The sequence below is a fragment of the Solenopsis invicta genome, chromosome 3 (genome assembly GCF_016802725.1).
Source record: "Solenopsis invicta isolate M01_SB chromosome 3, UNIL_Sinv_3.0, whole genome shotgun sequence".
NCBI lineage: Eukaryota > Metazoa > Arthropoda > Insecta > Hymenoptera > Formicidae > Solenopsis > Solenopsis invicta.
In genome coordinates, this window is record NC_052666.1 from 18,680,757 (window position 1) to 18,699,960 (window position 19,204).

Below are 19,204 nucleotides of genomic sequence, written 5' to 3' on the forward strand. Positions count from 1 at the left end.
TTTGTAAATTATCCTAAGCCTTTTTATCTTTTCACACAAAAACCGGAAGAGACGAATCCTTTCGTCGAAAAATCGGAATAAACGAGTCTTTTAATTTCGAACAAAAGCCGGAAGAGATGGGTCTTTTCGGACAAAAATCGGAAGAGATCGAGTTTCGGGACAAAAAATTATGGAGAAAGGAGAGAGGAAAGACGCTAAAATAAAATTAAAATTAAAACACGTCAAGAATCTTTATATCAAATTATACGTTTGATTTTTCTAGTTTCTTTATTAATAACATTTGCTTTTCTGAATATTTTAAAACATTTAAAACAACTTTTATTTTTTAAATAATGTGTTAATAATAAACGCAGTAACCCTGGATATCCTTTAATATTTAAAACATAACACTCAAATGTGATTAAAATTTGTGAAAAGATACAAATATTAATCATACTGTTTTTTTTACAAAAACAAAATTTAGTACTGTAAACAATTTATTTTTAAATTTTTGGTCGTTTTTTAAACCTTTGCAACGTTGAATTACAATATCAGAAGCGAGAAATGTGAATGTTTCCTTGCACTTTATGTCGAACTAAATTAATTTTTCTCTATGCAGATTTGATAATGTAAATTGACAAAATGTATCTATCATTTTTCTAATTTTAAGTCTTTTGTATTAATAAATGTATTCAATCAGAACACGAAATAAATTTTATTCTAGATTTAGTCATTCATTAATATATTAAACACAAATACTATGGATTTTATTGTAATATCAAACATAAGCGATAATAGATGAAAAAATTTATTTGCTTCGCATAACAGCGCACAAAAGGAAAATTTACATGATTCTTCATTTCTGAAGTCATAATTTAAACACAGTTGCAACAAGGGACCGCGAGAACATAACAGTACTCGCGGCTACGTGACTGCGTGACCATATTTAAAAGGCGGAACAAACTTTGCAATTATTAATTTATTCAGCCTTTCCATAATTGACATATGTTACAATATACAATTAGTCTTGCTATTTGTTTTACTGATACAGCTAATCAGATCGCGTGAACATTAGGAGAATCACATGGGGTGAGGAGCCGTTTTCTTCATCTGACGGTATCTCTCGATAACATATTCGACCAGTTTGTTTAATGGCTGATCTTGACAAACGTGAAAATAAACCACTTCTGCCATCATTACACGAATCACATAAAAGAGAAGGAAGAAAATTAGAATACTCAATATTATAGGCAATATTGGTCTTCTTCTTCGTCTTAATTGAAAAGATGATTTTGTGCTGAAAAAAGAAATTACGATAACAATTTCACATAATTTGATAAAAATTATAAAGAACAGATGGAACAAAGAAATAAATTACCTTGATCTACTCTCAGAATGAATATTTTCATTATCGAAAACTTCAGAAGCCGGCTCCTCTTCTTCCTCCTCCTCTTTTACATTCGTCCAAACTTTGTCAATTAGCGCACAATTTACTGTACTTTGACTATTGGAGTGGCTCAGTCGCATATTGTTATTTTCCTCCTTTGAGTTACGTCGAGATTCAGCGTGTTCGAAAATACCTCGTAGTTCATTGATACTGTTGGAGCTTCTGTTAAGAAAATATTCAATGTAATATATGAAGATTATATTTTAAAAAATAGACAATTAATAGCTACTTTAGGATATTTAACTCTTACGACACAATTTTTTAGGAAATAAGAAGTGAGGTGGGGGAAATCTTTAAAGTTTTCAAAAATTTACGTAGAAATTAATTGGAAATGAAATACCTATAATTGTACTATAAAGATTAATTAGATGTTTTAAGTTAACTCAAGATATTTACAGATCTAAGTACAGAATAATATTACTAACTCGGCACGATCTAGTTTTTCGATCTCCCACTTTGGGGATTCGGAGTGGAAAGACGGCCTCCTGAGAGTCATACGTCCGGAAACGGACGAATTTCGCTGCCTTACGATGTCCTGTATGAAGCAGAAGGCGAAAGAAATATAGACAATATAAAAAGAACAAAAGAAAAAAATAAATATAAGCAATCGTTATGCGTGTCATTATGTTAGTAGTGCGGAACGTAAAAGGCTAATCCCGTTGAGATACCAAGCTCTGTAAGAAGCAAAAATTCAAAGCTAAAAACAAGACGAATTGCCTTTGTCACATCCTGTGTACTGCCCATCGGCCGAGACATTGTGGCCACACTGGCTCTCCTCCTAGCCATCTAGAAAGAAAAGTTGACGAAAAAAAAAAAAACGAACCAATTAATCGACAGAACAAAGTTTAAAAAAATTGATGAAGCGCAAGCTATGAAGTGCATCAAAAAATTCCTGCGAAGTTGTGCGAACCGTGCAAAAGTACAAAAACGAAGCGACGGAAATTGCAAAACGAAATTCGATGATACTCTCCAAGGTGCGATGAAAAACTGGCAACAGAAAGCAATGATCGTGAATCTCTCAATATTTTCGAACCATCATACGATTATTGACGGGTGTACCGCTCCTGTATCTGATGCGGGGCACTTCGTCGTTGAGCTCGCCGGAGTTTTCCTCTATTACTATGTTGTTCTCTACCAGGATCCGTCTGGAAATGAAGCGTGCGCTATCACGAATACCGTCTCATTGTTTCGAAAACCGAGGGAGGGGAAAAAACTTCGCATCAAGCACTATTATGAAATTGTTTCACCAAGAATACTCGAGCTATCCAATTATTAATTGATTTCTATAAGCAATTGCCTTTAAAGTTTTACTCACGATGGAGAAAGAGTTCGAAGACCGGTAGCGCATTTCAAAAGCAATGTCAAAACTCAAAATATATATTAAACGACAAGCGAAGTGAGTTAGGGAAAGGTGGTAAGTCTGACCCTCACTTAATCTCGGCGACACTGGTAATCAGCTTCTCACACCGGGACTGCAGCAACTGGAGATACTTGTCGGCCAGCAGAATGGCCCGGGAAATCCTACGTTCCTGGTGCACGGCGCCCAGAGTCTCGGCCGTGCAGGACACCCTGTGCGCGCATCGCACAATCATGTCCAACCGATGCCTGACTCGATCCACCCGCTCCGCGGATTCCCTGTCCATGCATAGTGGCGCGAGTTCCTGACGTTACGCAAAATTCAATCCCTTCAACGAACCACGAAGAACGACTACTGACTAACTGACAAATACCTCGCGCGCGAGCAACTTAGAAATTAACGATTTAGCCGAAAGTTCCACGTTCTACACAATTGTCCAAAGATTAATGAGTGATAAAATACTTTCGCGTTCGCTTGCCTGAATATCTTGTTGCATATTCTCCACTTCAGAGGAGAGATTTTTCTCTGATTGATCGCGTTGCCGAATCGACATCGCTATCCTTCGCGGTAGAGTCAGCCTGTCTACGCAGAGGCACAACGAGAACGCCGTGTACTTCTTCTAAATAAACAAACCCTAAATATGAAAAGTATGAAATGTTCCAGCGGATAGTTACTCTGTATGTATGCCGCTGCTTCTATCGTTAAAAGCAGTGACATACATACAGTGTGACTATCCGCTGAAACATTTCATAATCTTCACACTTGGGGTTTGTTTATTTACCTGCAATTCAAGCTCACTTGGATCCTCTCTGAAAATAAAGATCGTTCAACGATCAATTAAATTATACAATCAAACGTTAGATCAAGTTTTCTAATCACCTATTACACTCCAATTCGTCGTCCGATAAATTGGCTATCCCAAATTCCTGCAGACAAGTGTCCGTGAGACTGGGGAAGACTCTGCTTTGACTATCTTCTGGAATCAAAGATCTGCTTCGTCGTTTGCAATGACACTCCAATTGACCAAGGCTTTCGTCCTCCGAGTACGATCTTTTCATATTTAAAAACCGCGACTGTAATAACCAAGTGATATTTTAAATTAAACAATGAAAGGAAAACAATAAAAATTCGCGATCGCATTCGCAAAAACGCATTCGCTGAGTCTCTCACGAAACTAGCGGACGTCCGCTGTAAAATTATCTCTCGGTATTTAATGACTTTCAGAGTGACGGAAGGAAAAAATGCATACGATACTGTGTTGACCGCTACTGATTAACAATCACAGCATATACAATATTAGGGAAGTTCGCAACGATAAGAATGAGTTAACTTGGCACAGATCACACTTCCAGTGGTAATATGACCTTCGTAAATATTACTCGCGCGTTATCGCATCACGTTCGGATAAACATTATCGGGAAAGAATGGGAATGCGAGAGAATCGTGTGCATTCCAGTGTAATTGAAACGTGTAATTGAAAGAGAGGAGAGATAAATAAATGGCAGCCCTGGAAAAGAGGGCAGTAGACTCCGATGATGCGACTCGGTTAAAGGAGCCGATTATTATCGTACTTTTTTGCGCTCCAAATGATTGATTACCGCTTATGAATACATTTGACGAGCAAAGAGAATACAGCAAGAATTTCGGCGGTCTTCTCTCTTCGCTTTTCCACTAATATCTGTCGAACGTTTACGTGGCAACCAAAGGCAAATATTATTTCTCATATCAAACGAGATAGACCGCCGGATGTAGAAGGGGCACGTGCGTTGTGTGACGCTACCGCACTTCGATATAATATTTATAACTTGGCGGTATTCCGGCAGAATTAGACAAGCGCAGCGATCTCTGTAGAAAAAGATGCATTGTTGATTAATGATCAATAAAAGATGCATACGAGTTTTCTAAGATCCGTTTGCACTAATGTATCTTACCTTTGAATTCGACGATTTGAGTTTTACTTACAATCTTTTTCCAGTTATAGGAATTAGAAAAGGAAAGAAAATAAGTTAAATCGAGTTTAAGGCCATTCATTGGTGCAAAGGAGGATTGCAAAGTCACTTGGAAAATCGTTCCTCGTTGTAGTTCTCATTATGCACAACAAAGTAATACTTAAATATCTAACGTTATATAAAATTTGCGTAACACAGCTAAATGAGTTAATGATAGAAAAAAACTTGACGAGAAAAAAACGTGTAATATGAGTTATGTATGTGTATGTGTCTAATGCATATTATTCCTTTGCATTTACGGTAAAAAAACGACAAGTACGAAGAGCCCATAAGTAGCCGATTAATTTAGCGCAGTGATGATGAAGAAGTCTCGAAGGTTTAATTGGTCGCGTGTACGACGCATGAAAATCATCGCAAAGCAACTTATAAGGTAAAAACTCGCGGTCAACCTTGCCGCCCGGATTTTTCGCCGCAGATCTGCGATTAGTGAAACTGTGCTAGTAAAAATCAGTATAAATGAACGAGTAAACAAGAGAGACGTCTGCGTCTCACCATCGGCGAATACACGCATAAAAAAACGAAAATGACGGAGCTTGTCGATATACCGCAGAATATATATGAAGACAATCGAGAAATAGACGCAGAAATATAAACGTGATTAAATGTAAATCATAACCGGAACATCGTCGTGAAGTGTTTCCACAGTAAATACGATCAACTAGATCATATATTTCGTAATGTAAAGAGAGATTTATTAGCTGAGAGTTGATAAATTACGATAGGCAGCAAAGATGTGTGTCTAGCCGCTGACAAATTAATTAGCGTGCCGTTCAGAACGAGCTGAAAGAAATCGCATAGCTTTGAAAGATGTGCGACTATTCCGCGGCTATTTTAAACAACGAGCGTTAAACGAGGTGCGTTACTTGTTTATTTACTATTCACGTGCAAACACGAGCACAAAGGAAAGATACTATTTTCGAATAAGTAAATTAGCATGAAGCTTAAATCACTTCCGTTTATGCGAAGTAAAAAGTGAATGAAAGCGTCGTAAAAAATCATATAAATCGTATTGATTTTAACGCTTTATTAAGTTCCTCTCATCATCACATCACGTGTTTTGTAAATTACTGTAAAACCTGTTCGCTTGACATAAAATAATCGATGTTGTACTATTATGCAAAAATGTTTAATAAAATGAATAATGTTAAATCGAGAATTAGAAAAAAAATTCGCATAACTAGTTTTTTCTAGAAATCCCCTGTTTCTATGAAATCTTTATACTTTATGTATACGTGGAAGTGTGAAATATTGTCTCTTCTTATTGAGAAAAACATTATAGAGACATTAGAATAATATATAATAATTCAAGGTCATTTGAACTCTCTATTGCAAGTATAAAGACTTGCGTATATTAATCCTTCGTGGTACAACTGGAGATTTGAAGGACAAATTTTCAATTTTGAATTATTCTGTCTCAAATTCGAAAACATACAAAAAAGCGAAAAACGTTTAAAAATAAAATCAAACAATTGTGAAATGGTACTTTGAAATGTTGAAGAGTATGCCAGAATTTTTTCTGATTTTTTAGAATCCAAAAACTTTTCAAAAACATCAGTTGGACTAGAAAAGCAGTGAAAAACATGTTGGACTACAGAGGGTCAACTATAAACAACGATAGTAATCTAGTGACAGACACGTGTCAGATAATTGCGACATTCCGTACAAGCAATTAGTGTCAATTGACCGCGGATTTATTGCTGATAGCTCCCTTAAAGTAATAATAATTGCCGAGCTTAACTCGGCGTGGCTTGATCGACCGTGATGATCAAAACGGCCGCGTGTTGAGGCCGCGTTTCTATTAAAATTTCTATTAAAACGCAGCTCAATTGCCTTCGTGCAACAGCGATTGAACCGCTCGTCGGTGCTCGTGTTATACGCGCCAGGCACACTATTCCATCCAATTTAATCCAATCCGGCAGCGTTGCGCACCGGATCAAACCGCCTTAAACTTTCCTTCCATACGTACGAGATATTACAGAACAGAGAGGGGGAGAACAATGTGTTCTTAATTTATACCTAAAATCCTCTCGCTACCAACCTTTCGTATTTTTTGTTTCATTAACCGGTCTCTTTCGCGCGCTTTTTCGTCGCTCTGCGCCAAGTTCGTGTACGACACCACCTTCGCGGAGATCGGCTCATCGGTTAACGATGTGGACGACACGACATTGACGGCCTTGCCGGCCTCACTCGCGACTTTCTCGTTAATCGTGCTGCATTGATCAAAGCACCCCGCTTCTGCCACCGCTGGTTCGCATTCGCTGCCCGAAACGGCCAAACTGTCCTTGCGACTCGACATTTGGCTATCGACTGACCGTTCGATTCGCGACTGACTCTCGTTGTCGCAGACTCTTTGCACGCTCGCCTCGGAGTGGGGATCCTCTGAATCCGCGATCTTCGCTGAATCTGCGGGAGAAAATAAAATCAATGATTCAATAAGACAACTTGAGAGAAATTTCCACGATGTCTTCTCCCGAGACGGAGGAGGTGAAAAGTCAGACGGTCAGACGGTCAGCGATTGAGAGGATCAATATCGCACTTTGATACGTGCAATAAATTCTTTTCCGTCTCAGTAAATAAATATAAATTAATAAGCATGATATATTACAAATTCTGCATATCTCAGCTTGATTGTGAAATCGGTATTTAATAGAATTAATAAGATAAGATCGAACTATACTTGCCAGCTTGATAACGCGGAAATAGGCAGCGATTTGGCACCGAAAATGTCTGCGAAATGTTTTCGTTCGATGATTTAGACTCGAGCATCGTACTTTTCACTTCCATCTTGTCCTCGTTTACGAACGTCGAAGATAAATACACGGAACCGTCGTCGTCCTTCCTGCGTCTGTCGACGGGAGACAGGGAAGACGAAGAATTGGATCTCGTAATCGAAATATTCAATTCAGTGGAATCCACTGGAACTGGAGAAGCACAGCTGGGAGCCACAGTGGCTTTATCCAACTCGCTTCTAGCTTCAGAAAATCTTAAACGCGTGGGCGCCAACTGGACCTTTCTAAATATCGGCTGCGGCGCGATCGGCGATTCGTCGTTCACGTCCTGGAAGTGCTTCACCGGCGTGGAATTCGAAGAATCGCTGTCGCTCTTCACGTTGCGGTAAACGTCATTAAACAAATACTTTTGATTGGGCGTGTTATTTCGATCCCTCGCGGCGATCCTGTCGATTCGCGCGGGGGAGTCGTCCGGTTTGCTCGGCGACTCTCTCACTTCCAGATTGTTAGACCTCGGGTGATCCTCGCGCCGATCCTGCACTGCCACCACGTCAAACGAACGGCAGTAGACAGAGATCTTTCTGCGAGGACTCGTCGGATTGCTCGCGCTGCTCACTTCCGGTACTTGGAAACTTCTGGCGTCCGTCTTCTCTTCCTCCGACGTGGCCAACGCTTTCGTATCCACTTGCAGGACGTTCGACCCTTTTGACATTTCGCTCGAGCAATTTTCCTCGATATAGGTCAAATCTTTCTGATTAAAAACTTCCTCAGCAGGCGGCGTAAATTGTTCCTTTTTCTGCGTTAGACCGTCTCCTTGCGCGAACGGAAGAACATCGGCAGTATTTGTTCCAGAATTTTGATAACTGAACTTTTGTGATATCGAGTCTTCTGCGACTAGCGAAGATGATTGCAAGCCCGACGGCAATGTGTGTATCGATCTGTACCTATTCATTAAAATAAATACATTACAGCAACCTAATTTATATTAACATATATTTTGGGGCATTTATGTCCTGCGCATTTCTTTCCTTTGAAATATCTTGTCTAATTAATTAATTATAATACTTATGTACTTTTTTTTTTAAATACACAACCATAAAAATACTTTCTAAAGATGTTAGAGTAAATGTAATTGTTAATAATTTTTTTATATGTAAAAGAGTGATGCAAATTAACGATGGACACGAATGATCCATGGTGTGGTAAGAGTTCGGAAAACAAAGGTGTGCGGTAAGCGTTAACATGGTTGTAATACAGATTTCTCATGTTCTCCTTTTTTTTTTACATTTCGTAGCAAATAAATTTCAATATATATAAGTAATTTGCGCAACAATGACCTTGAATTCTCGGACAATAAACCGTCTTTGCGATTGACAAGAGCGCAAAGGGTACTCTCGATGATGTCGTTTAATTCTTCGATGATGGGTTCGATGGTAGGGAATCGATTTTCGACATTCGTGCACGTGTTTGTGATTCTCGAGAACGTTTCAGCGTCTTCGTTATACATACAGTGTGAAGCTACCGACCGTAGACCCGTCTCCGCTTTCGACAGGCTAAAATAGCGATTACAATAAAGAAAAGTTGGAGAATAACGCAAGCTGAGTATCGCGTAATTAACAGCATTGAACTTCTAGCGTGGCATTAAACTAAAATTTACTAAATCAACTTATACCATTATAGAAAATATGTTTTTGCGTGATAACGAGCGATAGCTATTTAAATGTCAGTAATAGCCGGCGGCGACACGTAAATTTATGCATAATGTGAGTCTGTTAAAACTTTTAATAGCCTTGAAACTTCGGCAAGTGGAATCAAACATACTATATGCATATTCGAGATGTGATATCATCGATTTTTGTTCTCTCGATACAACGCTTACATAATAACATTTTCAAAACATAGTTGGGAATAAGATTTATATTCGTAAAATGATAATCTTTTACTTATCTCTCAAATATTCGCCTTTGGAAATAACATCAAACTTCAATAATATATTCACAAGATATTCATTGTTCTCTCTGTGTAATGCTTGCATGATAATAAAATAAAATAAAAAATGCGAATAATTAAACGTAGTGTCGATTATGATAGCTAACATAAATATGATAACAAAAATATTTTTGAATAAAGCAGAGATTCATATTCGTAAAATGATTGTCTTGTTTTTCTCTTAAATATTCACCTTTGCAAATGACGTTAAATCTCAATAACGTATTCATATCGTAATGTTCATTGTCTTCATTCTCTCTACGCTTGCATGAAATTTAAGAAAAAAATAATTGCTAATAATATGCGACGATCGTGGGAGCTAATTTTTTTAAATTGAAGTAGCAAAATTAATGTAAAAATAATTGTTTTATTTTTCTCTCTGTTTATTCGTCCGTAAAGGCCGAGGTCGATTTCGATGACATAAACAATCGTGCGAATTGCAGAAGCGACTAATTAGAACTGCATGCGTGGCGCATGTGCGCATAGATTTAGAGCGGCGATCATGCCATTAAGGCAACAAATCAAACTGTCCTTGCTGCACGCCGTTCAACGTCTGCGTTACATCAAACTGCGATCTACGTTTATATTTATTGTTTAAGTATACACGTGTCGTGTTCGTTAGATTTGTTGTTCTACTAGTTTTCCATTGTTAAATTTCATTATTAACTCACATAAATTATTTATAATTCTACGTTGTATTCGCTAGAGGATTTAGCCTTCAATACTTTCGGACTTCACATTAACGATCGAAGAGAAGTCAAGATCACTCTAAAAGTTACTAAAAGATCAATCTCGTATCGAGATTTCTTTGCAGCAAAAATAATTTTTAACGAGAGAACCACACTTCGACGTATGTGATTTTTTTTTTTCGGGTCGACCGAAACGTCGTTTTCGAGGTACCGATACGCGCGACAGTAAGGTCCGAAGCGTACTGATTGCACACCCGCCCGGTGAGTCAAAGTTCTCCCTAGCGGTGCTGCCGTCTTTCCCTGTATCACATACGAGCTAAGGTGATCTCCAGATTGCATTTCGAATGCTCTCTAAAACGATTGCAGTAATCGCTCATGTAAGAAATACATGACACATCGTGTTTTCTTGTAGCTATTCTTAGCTTCCGTAATGCGTTGTTTCTGAGAGAAAAAAAAAGTTAATAAACGTTTAGGAACATCTAAGTATTCCTTCGATATAATCTGATATCACGTGTCGATTTCCAGTTTGATAACTCCTGTTTATCTGGCGGATATTTTTCTTTTCTGCGTGAAAAAGACGATTCTGTCGTAATTTACGAATAAAAATCTGTATTATCTAAATGCATTTGTGATAGTACTTCTAATGAACGAACGCAAGTTCGGAACCGAGATATTTCGAGCAAGAAAATGAACGGGATTAAATTTCAACTATGCAACGATCTCGAGTTTGCGAATTATAGAGAGGATGAAAGCCAGGCGCAAGTGGGATTAGCCGATAAACATTTTTATTGGGATGCGAGAGTTGAGATAGAAATCATGATTTAAGGAGGGATTCAGGGCAACCCGGTTATTTTTGCGTGGAGTGTCATTCGCGGGCGTGTCGTATATGTAACGAGCAACCGTCGCAAGACGCGGCGCCGCTATTTTTATGGGAAACCCTGAAGAGCCATCCGCTGTGCCCGACCTCGGTCCAGATATTCAGAATTGAATGATCATTGGCTTCGGAAATTGATATCTCTTCTGTTTACGCGACGTGTACGACGTCTGTGATCGGAATGGCGTTTCGGTCGTTCGACGAAAAAAAAAAAAACGAGAAATCAACTCGTCCGCAAAAAAACTCCGCTCGTCCGTATAAAAAGAATCATTCAATATAGCAGACTCGCGATAGGCTGTTCTTCCGGGAATTAATCATCTTCACTTCGGTTTACGCCAACAAGTGTAACTTCGCACACAGACGCGTGGCAAGTGTTACGCGTCTCATGCGAACATTGTTAACTTACGCTTGCAAACTTTCGTTGTCAAATTGAGCCAAATCATCAGTCGCATTTGCTGAATCAATTGGAAACTGCGTGCTCGAATCCTGTCTCGTGTTCCTCCTCTCAACCTCTTCTGCCGTCTGCGAAAAGATGCGATTCGTGAATAGATAAGAACGTGAAAAAAGAAAAAAAAAGACCATGAACGCGAACGTCGCTTTATCATGAAAATCGTTTACCGCGAACAGTCATTTGACTACGATAGTATAACGGCAAATATGACACGTGTGTCAAGGTGTTTAAGCGCGCTTTATCAACATTGACGACACACATTTGCGATAAAAAAAATAAAAAAAAAACTAGAAATAAAAATAAGCCACAAGCAACACTAACCATATTCAATAGAAAAGACACTTTGTGTTTCAATACATCAACTGTACGAGTTCTTACGTCCGTGTCTTGCGGGTTAAAGTAAGATGAGTTGTCGGCGGAGCCTCGCATCGTAACAAAAAACTCTATAACTCTGAAAATTAATCGTAAAGCAAAACATAAAGCAGGTTCGATCAAAAGAAGGAAAATAAAAGAAATAAAGGAAATAAAAAAATAAATAAATTGAGATATAATGACTTTTCTAGCTGTTCCATTATCTCAAGAATCGTGGCGTCGTACTGGTTTAATTCCTCTTCTAGGTCTTCCCTGTCGCTTCTGCTACATTCAGCTGTAAAGCCCTAAAATATGTAAAAAAATAAGATTTTTAAATCTCTCTCAAAATGTTGTTTCAGCATCACACAGATAATCATTATAACTTTTATTGTCATAATTAACTTTTAAGCTATCATAGAAAAAAAAAGTAATTGTTTTAATACGATCATAGGTATCTTGAAACCAACCACTTTTTCATCTATTTGAAATAATTTAAAAAAATCTCTAAAAATTCATAAACATACTTTCAAATTTCTAAAACTGTACTTTATTTTAGAAATATCTGTACTTTATTTTAGAAAAAATTTAAGTATAATTTAATTGCTTTTGAAATTTCGAGAAATTTTCGTGGATAAAAATCAGTCGGACACAAGTCCACTATGATCGTAGCTAAAGGTTAATTTATTACATATTACGGAACTACCGAAATAAATATTTTCACTTACAGAGACTTTTAATTCCATGTACAATGAATTTTGCGTCGGCGTTGATTTATAAGGTGTACTATGCATGTTGTATTCATTTGTGTCCGACATAGGTGAGAACTGTGAATAATCGCGTAAATTATATACTGCAAGAAATATTTTTATACAATTTACATTTCTATAACATTAATAGTTTACTTTTTCTCCGGAAGGGTACACGTTAAAGGATGACAACGATTGAAGTTCCTCATTTTCGGTCTCAAGCAGACGATTCTTTTCACGTAGACTCTGCAATAGATATTTCTCGCTGTAGCATTATAATTCGTGACTGTACGCTATGCGCCTCAGGAAACATTTAAACCTACACTAATCATACATTCATAGTTCTCTTTTAGGCTAATGCTCGTATCCTCGAGCTCGGTTATAGTGGTTCTCAAATATCTACAACTGTCTTCTTTTTCTTCAAATTCCTCTTGCATTTTGGCGATTACGTCTATAAAGCTTTCTTTCTCCTTGGTAATTTTCTCTAGTTTTTCTTTCAAGAATGGTATAGTCAGTATCTATTTATTTAAGAAAACAAATGTAAGAAAACAAAAATTTTACAAAAAAAGATTCCTTGCACAACTAAATGTAATATATTCTGAATTTTATATTAAAAATCTTAAATATTTACATTCGAAAAATTATATTCGAATATTAATTATGAAGAATTGTACAAAGAAATACAAAGTAAAAGACTAAGATCTTTCGATTACGTCTGCACAGACGTGTACGTAGAAATCTATTTATATGCTTAAACGGAAATCATAAATAACTCCTCATAATAAAAGATGAAAATACAGTTTTACCTCAATCTCCGCGATTTCCAATTGCTTCAACAACTTCTCCTTCTCTTCTGTACATCTTTGAAGGTCCAAGGTCATAGCCCTTTCCTTCTCAATTAATTCCAAAACTATAGTTTTTTCCTTTTCAATTAATTCGTTTAATTGATCTCTTTGCTCGTTGTTTTCCTTTTCAAATTGCTGACATTTCTGTTTGTAGTGCTTTCTACATCGATAAAGCGCATATCACATAAGCATAAAAAATACATTTACATAAATCGATTTTTCAAATTTATCCAAAAACGGTTGAAATACTTGTATGACAAAATAAATCATACGCACAGTTGCTGCTCGGTTTGCTTAAGTTTTTGTCTGAGAGTATTGATTGATTCTTCGCATCGCTCGAGCTCGCCGCGAAGGTCATTATTCTCCTCGTTGAGCTTTCGAAATTTCAGACGGAATTCGAACTCCATGTTATCCATGTCCATGGTTTTCATTGATGAGTCCGGGTCGCTCACGAGACTATGACAATTACCACACATTGTGTTTTGTATAATTATATATAATTGCCAGTCATTTTACACGGATAAACAGTTATTAAATTATATAATCCTACACTCATATCCTACATTCTCACTGTCAAACGTACTAAATCTATCATTATATTTTTACAGATACACATAATATTTAATGCGTATCAAGTGAATAAATGTTAATCTAAACGTTGAGTAATTTATTATAATTAAATGCTACAAATCATATAAAAAATGATATATCTTCAAGTACCAAGTCCAAGTTCAGTAAATCAAAAAAGAAAATTAAATGCACCTTTATCATTAATGAAAAGATCACGGAAGCATTACCATATACAAATTAAAATGATTTATCTTCTATTATCAACGTGTATTAAATTCGCATTACAGTATAATCTCACGCAGTAGTGCGTAGACTTAAATTTCCCACTTACTTTTTGTATCGAGCACAAATCATAATCAGTCAAATTCACATAATGGTGCGGGATCAAATGCGCCTATCACTATTATAAACGTGTCAACATCGCTAACTTAACTCTTTGATTTCGCGATTAACATTGCGACGGTAATCGAGGGACTGCATTTAATAATTCATACGAAGAGAAGACTTACAAGAATACTTTGCACGTAGTTGATCGCACGGGAGGCACGTAATTAAAAAATTATATCGGTTAATTTCTTTTGTTTACCGTCCGAGAACGATCGCGTTCGGCGCATTAACCGGATCACCAGATATGACCGCAAGCGAGTAACGACTGAACATTTCATATGAATTGCATAAGAGATATCGCGTGCCGATTTCCAACTGCCACAATATTCGTGCGCTACAAGCAATGCGAACAACACCTGCATGATACTTATTAGACTTTATCCGGATCGACACAGACAGAAATAGAAACAAAAAAGCATGGTTAATATTGCAATGTATTACTGTTATCTAATTAATATTTTACAATAAAATATACATTAAAATACATATAATAAATTATGTAAAATAAAAATCATATTACAAATAAAATAAAAAATTGTTAAATACATATCACTAAATAAAATAAAAAGTGTATCAAATATTGCCTGCTTGAACGTAAAAAACAGCAGATAAAATTAGAAAAATTTATTACAGAAAAGAAAATACTAAACTATTTTATGAAAAAAATATTATCTAAGTTGTAAATTCAAAAATACTTTTATTTTTAAGTCTTTTGAAAAGTTAAGAATATTCCTGAATTTCAATCTATTTTTTTATATACCTAATAATTTAGTATTTTTTGTAATAAAATTTTCAAATTTTATCTGCGGCTTTATGAGACCAAATAATATTTGATATGTTATTTTGTTGTTAATGATACTTATATTTTTCTTATTTTTATTGGTATTTATATGATTTATATAAATTACATGTATTTGATGATTAACATACGTATCTTAATTTATTTTACTATTAATAAATATTAATTAGGTAGTAACATACATTACAATATTAGTTTTAATCATGTTCTTTTTTTTAGTTCTTTGCCTCAGAGATGTTCTGCGACTCGGAGAACACTTTTGGATTTATCCATGAGACATACATACATACACGTACATATACACGTACAAATAAAATGCTCTCGTACGAAGTAAACACTCTTTCTGCCAATTTGTCCGTCGTTCTTTCGCCTCATGCTTATGTCGAGCGTATCGGATTAAAGATGAGATTTCGGCACGCGTACTTTTCCTCGGCTAGCAATTACATTTATCGCGAGCAACATATAGATAGGCACATAAACGATCAGCTGCGTACATACGTACGCATAGTGTATGTGGCATTTTCCGCTCAAAAAAATCTAATATAATTAGATAAAGAAAAAAGCAAGTAAGTAGTAAGTAACAAGCTGATGTTATTTTAGCATCAAAAAGTCGTTTTAATGTAAAAATAATGACAAATTACGTCAAGTCGCCATCTGAGAATATAATCGAATCGTTTGCTTTGGCATCAAAAGCGTCACGCTTTCACACACATTTATTTGTTTTTTTTTTTAATGTTAAATTCTCATTTCTAAGTTTTAATAAATCTTTCAAATTTATTACATTAATATACAATGTGTCCCATAAAGTGCACAAATCACAGATTTCTCAGATATTTTTAAGTTAACTTTGCGACCGATTATATCGTTAGCCTCAAAAGAGACTGTTCTAGTGGTCTCTTATCGGCTTCCTCGGGCAGGGTCGCTCATGTAAAATTTAACGAGCAGTATACGTCGCTCGCGCGCTATTCGCATCGAAGTAAAGAAAGTAAACTGGCTCAACGCTGGCTCGCAAGAACATATGCATATTGCCACATGTTGTCTCCGTGCGTGTATGTACGTGTGTGCGTGTGCCTGTGATCACGCGTATTGCGCGCTCGTAGAACCGCGAATAAATTTTTCAATGTCTCTGAATGAAGGTAGCGTAGACCAAGGTGCTACAACGCGATCGAAACGATCCAATTGCTTATCAAGCAATGTCATTGCGATACATTGAATGGACGAGGAAAAATATCGACTACACAGAATTTTCTCGCAGAATTTATCCTCAAAATCATTGTAGTTGTGAGACAATATGGATTTTAAAGAATTTTACTATTATTTAAGTAAAATTTATTATTTAATAAAATTTATTAAAAGCTTATTAAAATTACAATTAAATTCTTCAAAACGCATGTTGTTCCACATTCTATGTGATTTTAGGGATAAATTCTAAGAAAAAAATCTCTGTGTACACACGTTTTGTGTCTTCTAGAAATAATCTGGAGGGATGGATGCCACGGAATCATGTTAATATATACCGCAGCCTGCTAACTTTGCTGCGTACAAATCTACACGTTTACATAAGAATGTAAAGCACAAGCTTGTGTACATTGTTCGTTCGAAATGGTCAATCGACAACGACTGAACGAATCTGTGATCCGAGAGACAGATACTGTTAATAATATTTTCCAAGCGCGAAGAGCGCGAGTGTGTGGTGTAACTCGGTTAGCCTCTAAATCAATTTCTCTAGTCCCCGCATTGCTCTTTTTCTCCCGGTTGGCGCGTTCTCCACATATATTGAATTTACGGTTCACTGAATTCATGCTACGCTATTACATTGTCCACGTGAGTTTCGCGTCGCGGTTTCTTTAATTTAGCGCAATTCTCGATCGCCATATTAAAGACAAATAAAGTTTCCGCTTCCTCTTACAATTTTTCCATGGCCACTTCTCCATTGTTATTGCCATCCTGTGTAGCCTGAACCTGTTGCATCTTGACAAGCCAGCGTTTCGTTGCCTCTTTGAACTGATGCAGATTCACACGCTCATCCGTCGAAACGGTTGCCAAATACCTCCATAACTCCACCAGGTTGTCGATTCTGTCGATCAAAATTTGGCACGTTACGTTCTACCTGATGAAAATTGATTTACCGCACAGACAACACTAGAATAATTTTTCAACAGAGGCACAGTACAACACAGTGAAGTTTCATTTTCGTTTAACATTGACAAAAAGCACAGATAGAAATGAGTCTTGCAGTTACACTGCGTATCTCGGCTGAAAAATACTCTAAATGAAAATAAATGCCACGCTCGTTTCCACACACAGGCGTTAAACGCACACAAACCGGGGAACGCGACCGCCTCGGTTTGTAGCCTCGTGCGGCTTTCCGTATCTCGAAAATGTTCACGTATCCTACACTTAGAGCCGTGTCGTCAAGTCGTCGATCGCGTTTGTCCTTGTATCGATCGACCGGCCTGACGTATACACACCGGCAATTTGTTTCGAGCCTGTGTATACCTCGGTCGCGTCTCACGCTCGTCAACAGTGAACGGCGCGGCACGTCTAGTGCGTCCGAGGGGGAAAATATAAGCGTTGTCCGGCTTGGCAGACACTCACGACCAGGTCGGCAAATGTTCCTGCATGTAGTTGATGATCCTGGTGACTAACACCGTATCGTTCACCGTCGAGTCCAACGTCGAATCCGCCGTTGAGATCGACGCGGAGGAGTTGCACTCCATAAATATCCGCTGCCATACTGAAAAAATGACAAATGATTCTAAGTCATTTTCCACACTTCTGTTATGAGAAACAGTCTAAATTTCTGTTCAGTTTGACGAGTTATGTTATCTTCTACCAATGTAGATCAATTGTAATATAAGTTTAATGTACTTTGTATCTAAGAATTAGTAAAAACAAAATTAAACCGATGAGATTACAGTTCTACATTGGTAAAAGTGGATACTGGCGATATTTTTAAATAAAGCGCTGTGTGAAACAATCCTGCGAATTAACTCCAGAGTCTCTGTAATTTCTTTACCACTCAAGAATCCAACAAACACCAGGTTACACTCATATAACAGTTATATTATTAAGAGGGAAATTATAAGATTTAATAAAAAGCTATAACTTGGTGTTTGTTGGGAATCATCCAATTTTCTGCAAGCTTTATAGCAATAAAGTATTATTACAGTATTATTACAATATTGTTAAAAACAAATATAAATTCTTTATACATAATCATAAAACAATAAAAAAAAATACCTGCTCTTCACTGTGCTTACACATTTTTATTTCTTATTTAACATATTTAACTTGACATTTTTCTCAACAATTTTTAGCACCAACTGTTACTGTTTTTCTAAATAAAATTTAATTCTAGCAGAAATCGTAGTTGCTCCACATCCATAAGCAACCCACATAGCAAGCTAATGTTATTTTAATGTCAAAATATCGTCAAAGACATTACTTTGACGTTAAAATAACGATATACGAACGTCAGCTTGCTGGAAACGATTAAAAATTAGAAATTCAAAACTAATTAAACGCGACAAAAACTCTGAGTCGAGCGAAAATTTCAGCAAACCAAGTTTACCGTTCTCCAATTCGGTGTCCTGCGATTCCGCGGACATGGCACCGCCGTTTCCGTTCAGCGGGATTCCGAGAATTCAGGACTTTCGTTCGCCGAGATTCTGCGAAAAAGACACTCCTGTACACACACATATGCACACACGTATAAATATATGTATACGTAGCAAGAATCACGATATGTATTTCACAAGGATTCGCGAGACAATGGCCTCGAGCATCATGAGCCCGCAACCTCGATGACACCAAGAAGCCATACGTCAACTCTCGCGATTGGCACGGAAAACTGAAAAGCCGGGACAAGATCACCCCGTTCCGCAGTCTCGAGCGGGCGTGGGGGAGCACACCGATTTCCAAGGCCATCTGTTTACCTTCACCGCGGCGATTCGTCGCGGCGAGGGAGAAAATGATCGCA

The 19,204-nt window shown here is 37.1% G+C and overlaps 1 protein-coding gene across 14 annotated transcripts; it reads right to left on the bottom strand.

Moving 5' to 3' along the window:
- Positions 1–248: 248 nt before the first annotated feature.
- LOC105194543 lies at positions 249–19,097 on the bottom strand. 14 transcript variants are annotated; one of them, XM_039446631.1, is made up of 22 exons: positions 18,797–19,093; positions 17,821–17,959; positions 17,132–17,299; positions 13,743–13,922; positions 13,428–13,626; positions 12,945–13,139; positions 12,778–12,867; positions 12,601–12,699; positions 12,080–12,180; positions 11,903–11,975; positions 11,480–11,595; positions 7,474–8,465; positions 6,831–7,195; positions 3,663–3,856; positions 3,565–3,592; positions 3,262–3,402; positions 2,858–3,087; positions 2,460–2,571; positions 2,144–2,212; positions 1,852–1,961; positions 1,358–1,588; positions 249–1,276 (listed from the first exon to the last, which is right to left on the bottom strand). In XM_039446631.1, exons 1-22 carry the CDS (start codon positions 18,831–18,833, stop codon positions 1,060–1,062), a joined length of 4,086 nt encoding a protein of 1,361 aa, XP_039302565.1. In that variant the 5' UTR covers positions 18,834–19,093; the 3' UTR covers positions 249–1,059. The 14 variants fall into 14 exon arrangements, with proteins under 14 accessions (XP_039302565.1, XP_011157813.2, XP_039302566.1 ...); XM_011159511.3 differs by having other exon boundaries at positions 11,846–11,975; positions 18,797–19,092; XM_039446632.1 differs by lacking the exon at positions 2,144–2,212 and having other exon boundaries at positions 11,846–11,975; positions 18,797–19,092.
- Between the last annotated feature and the right edge of the window lie 107 nt (positions 19,098–19,204).

Bases quoted from the DNA above. Each gene is read 5' to 3' on its own strand.
- LOC105194543 (XM_011159511.3), bottom strand. From the start codon at position 18,833: ATGTCCGCGGAATCGCAGGACACCGAATTGGAGAACG. The intron at 13,627-13,742 runs GTGCGTATGATT...TTATCGATGTAG, and splicing joins AAGCAAACCGAGCAGCAACT to AAAGCACTACAAACAGAAAT. The intron at 8,466-11,479 runs GTAAGTTAACAA...TTTAATGAATAG, and splicing joins GACAACGAAAGTTTGCAAGC to GTACAGATCGATACACACAT.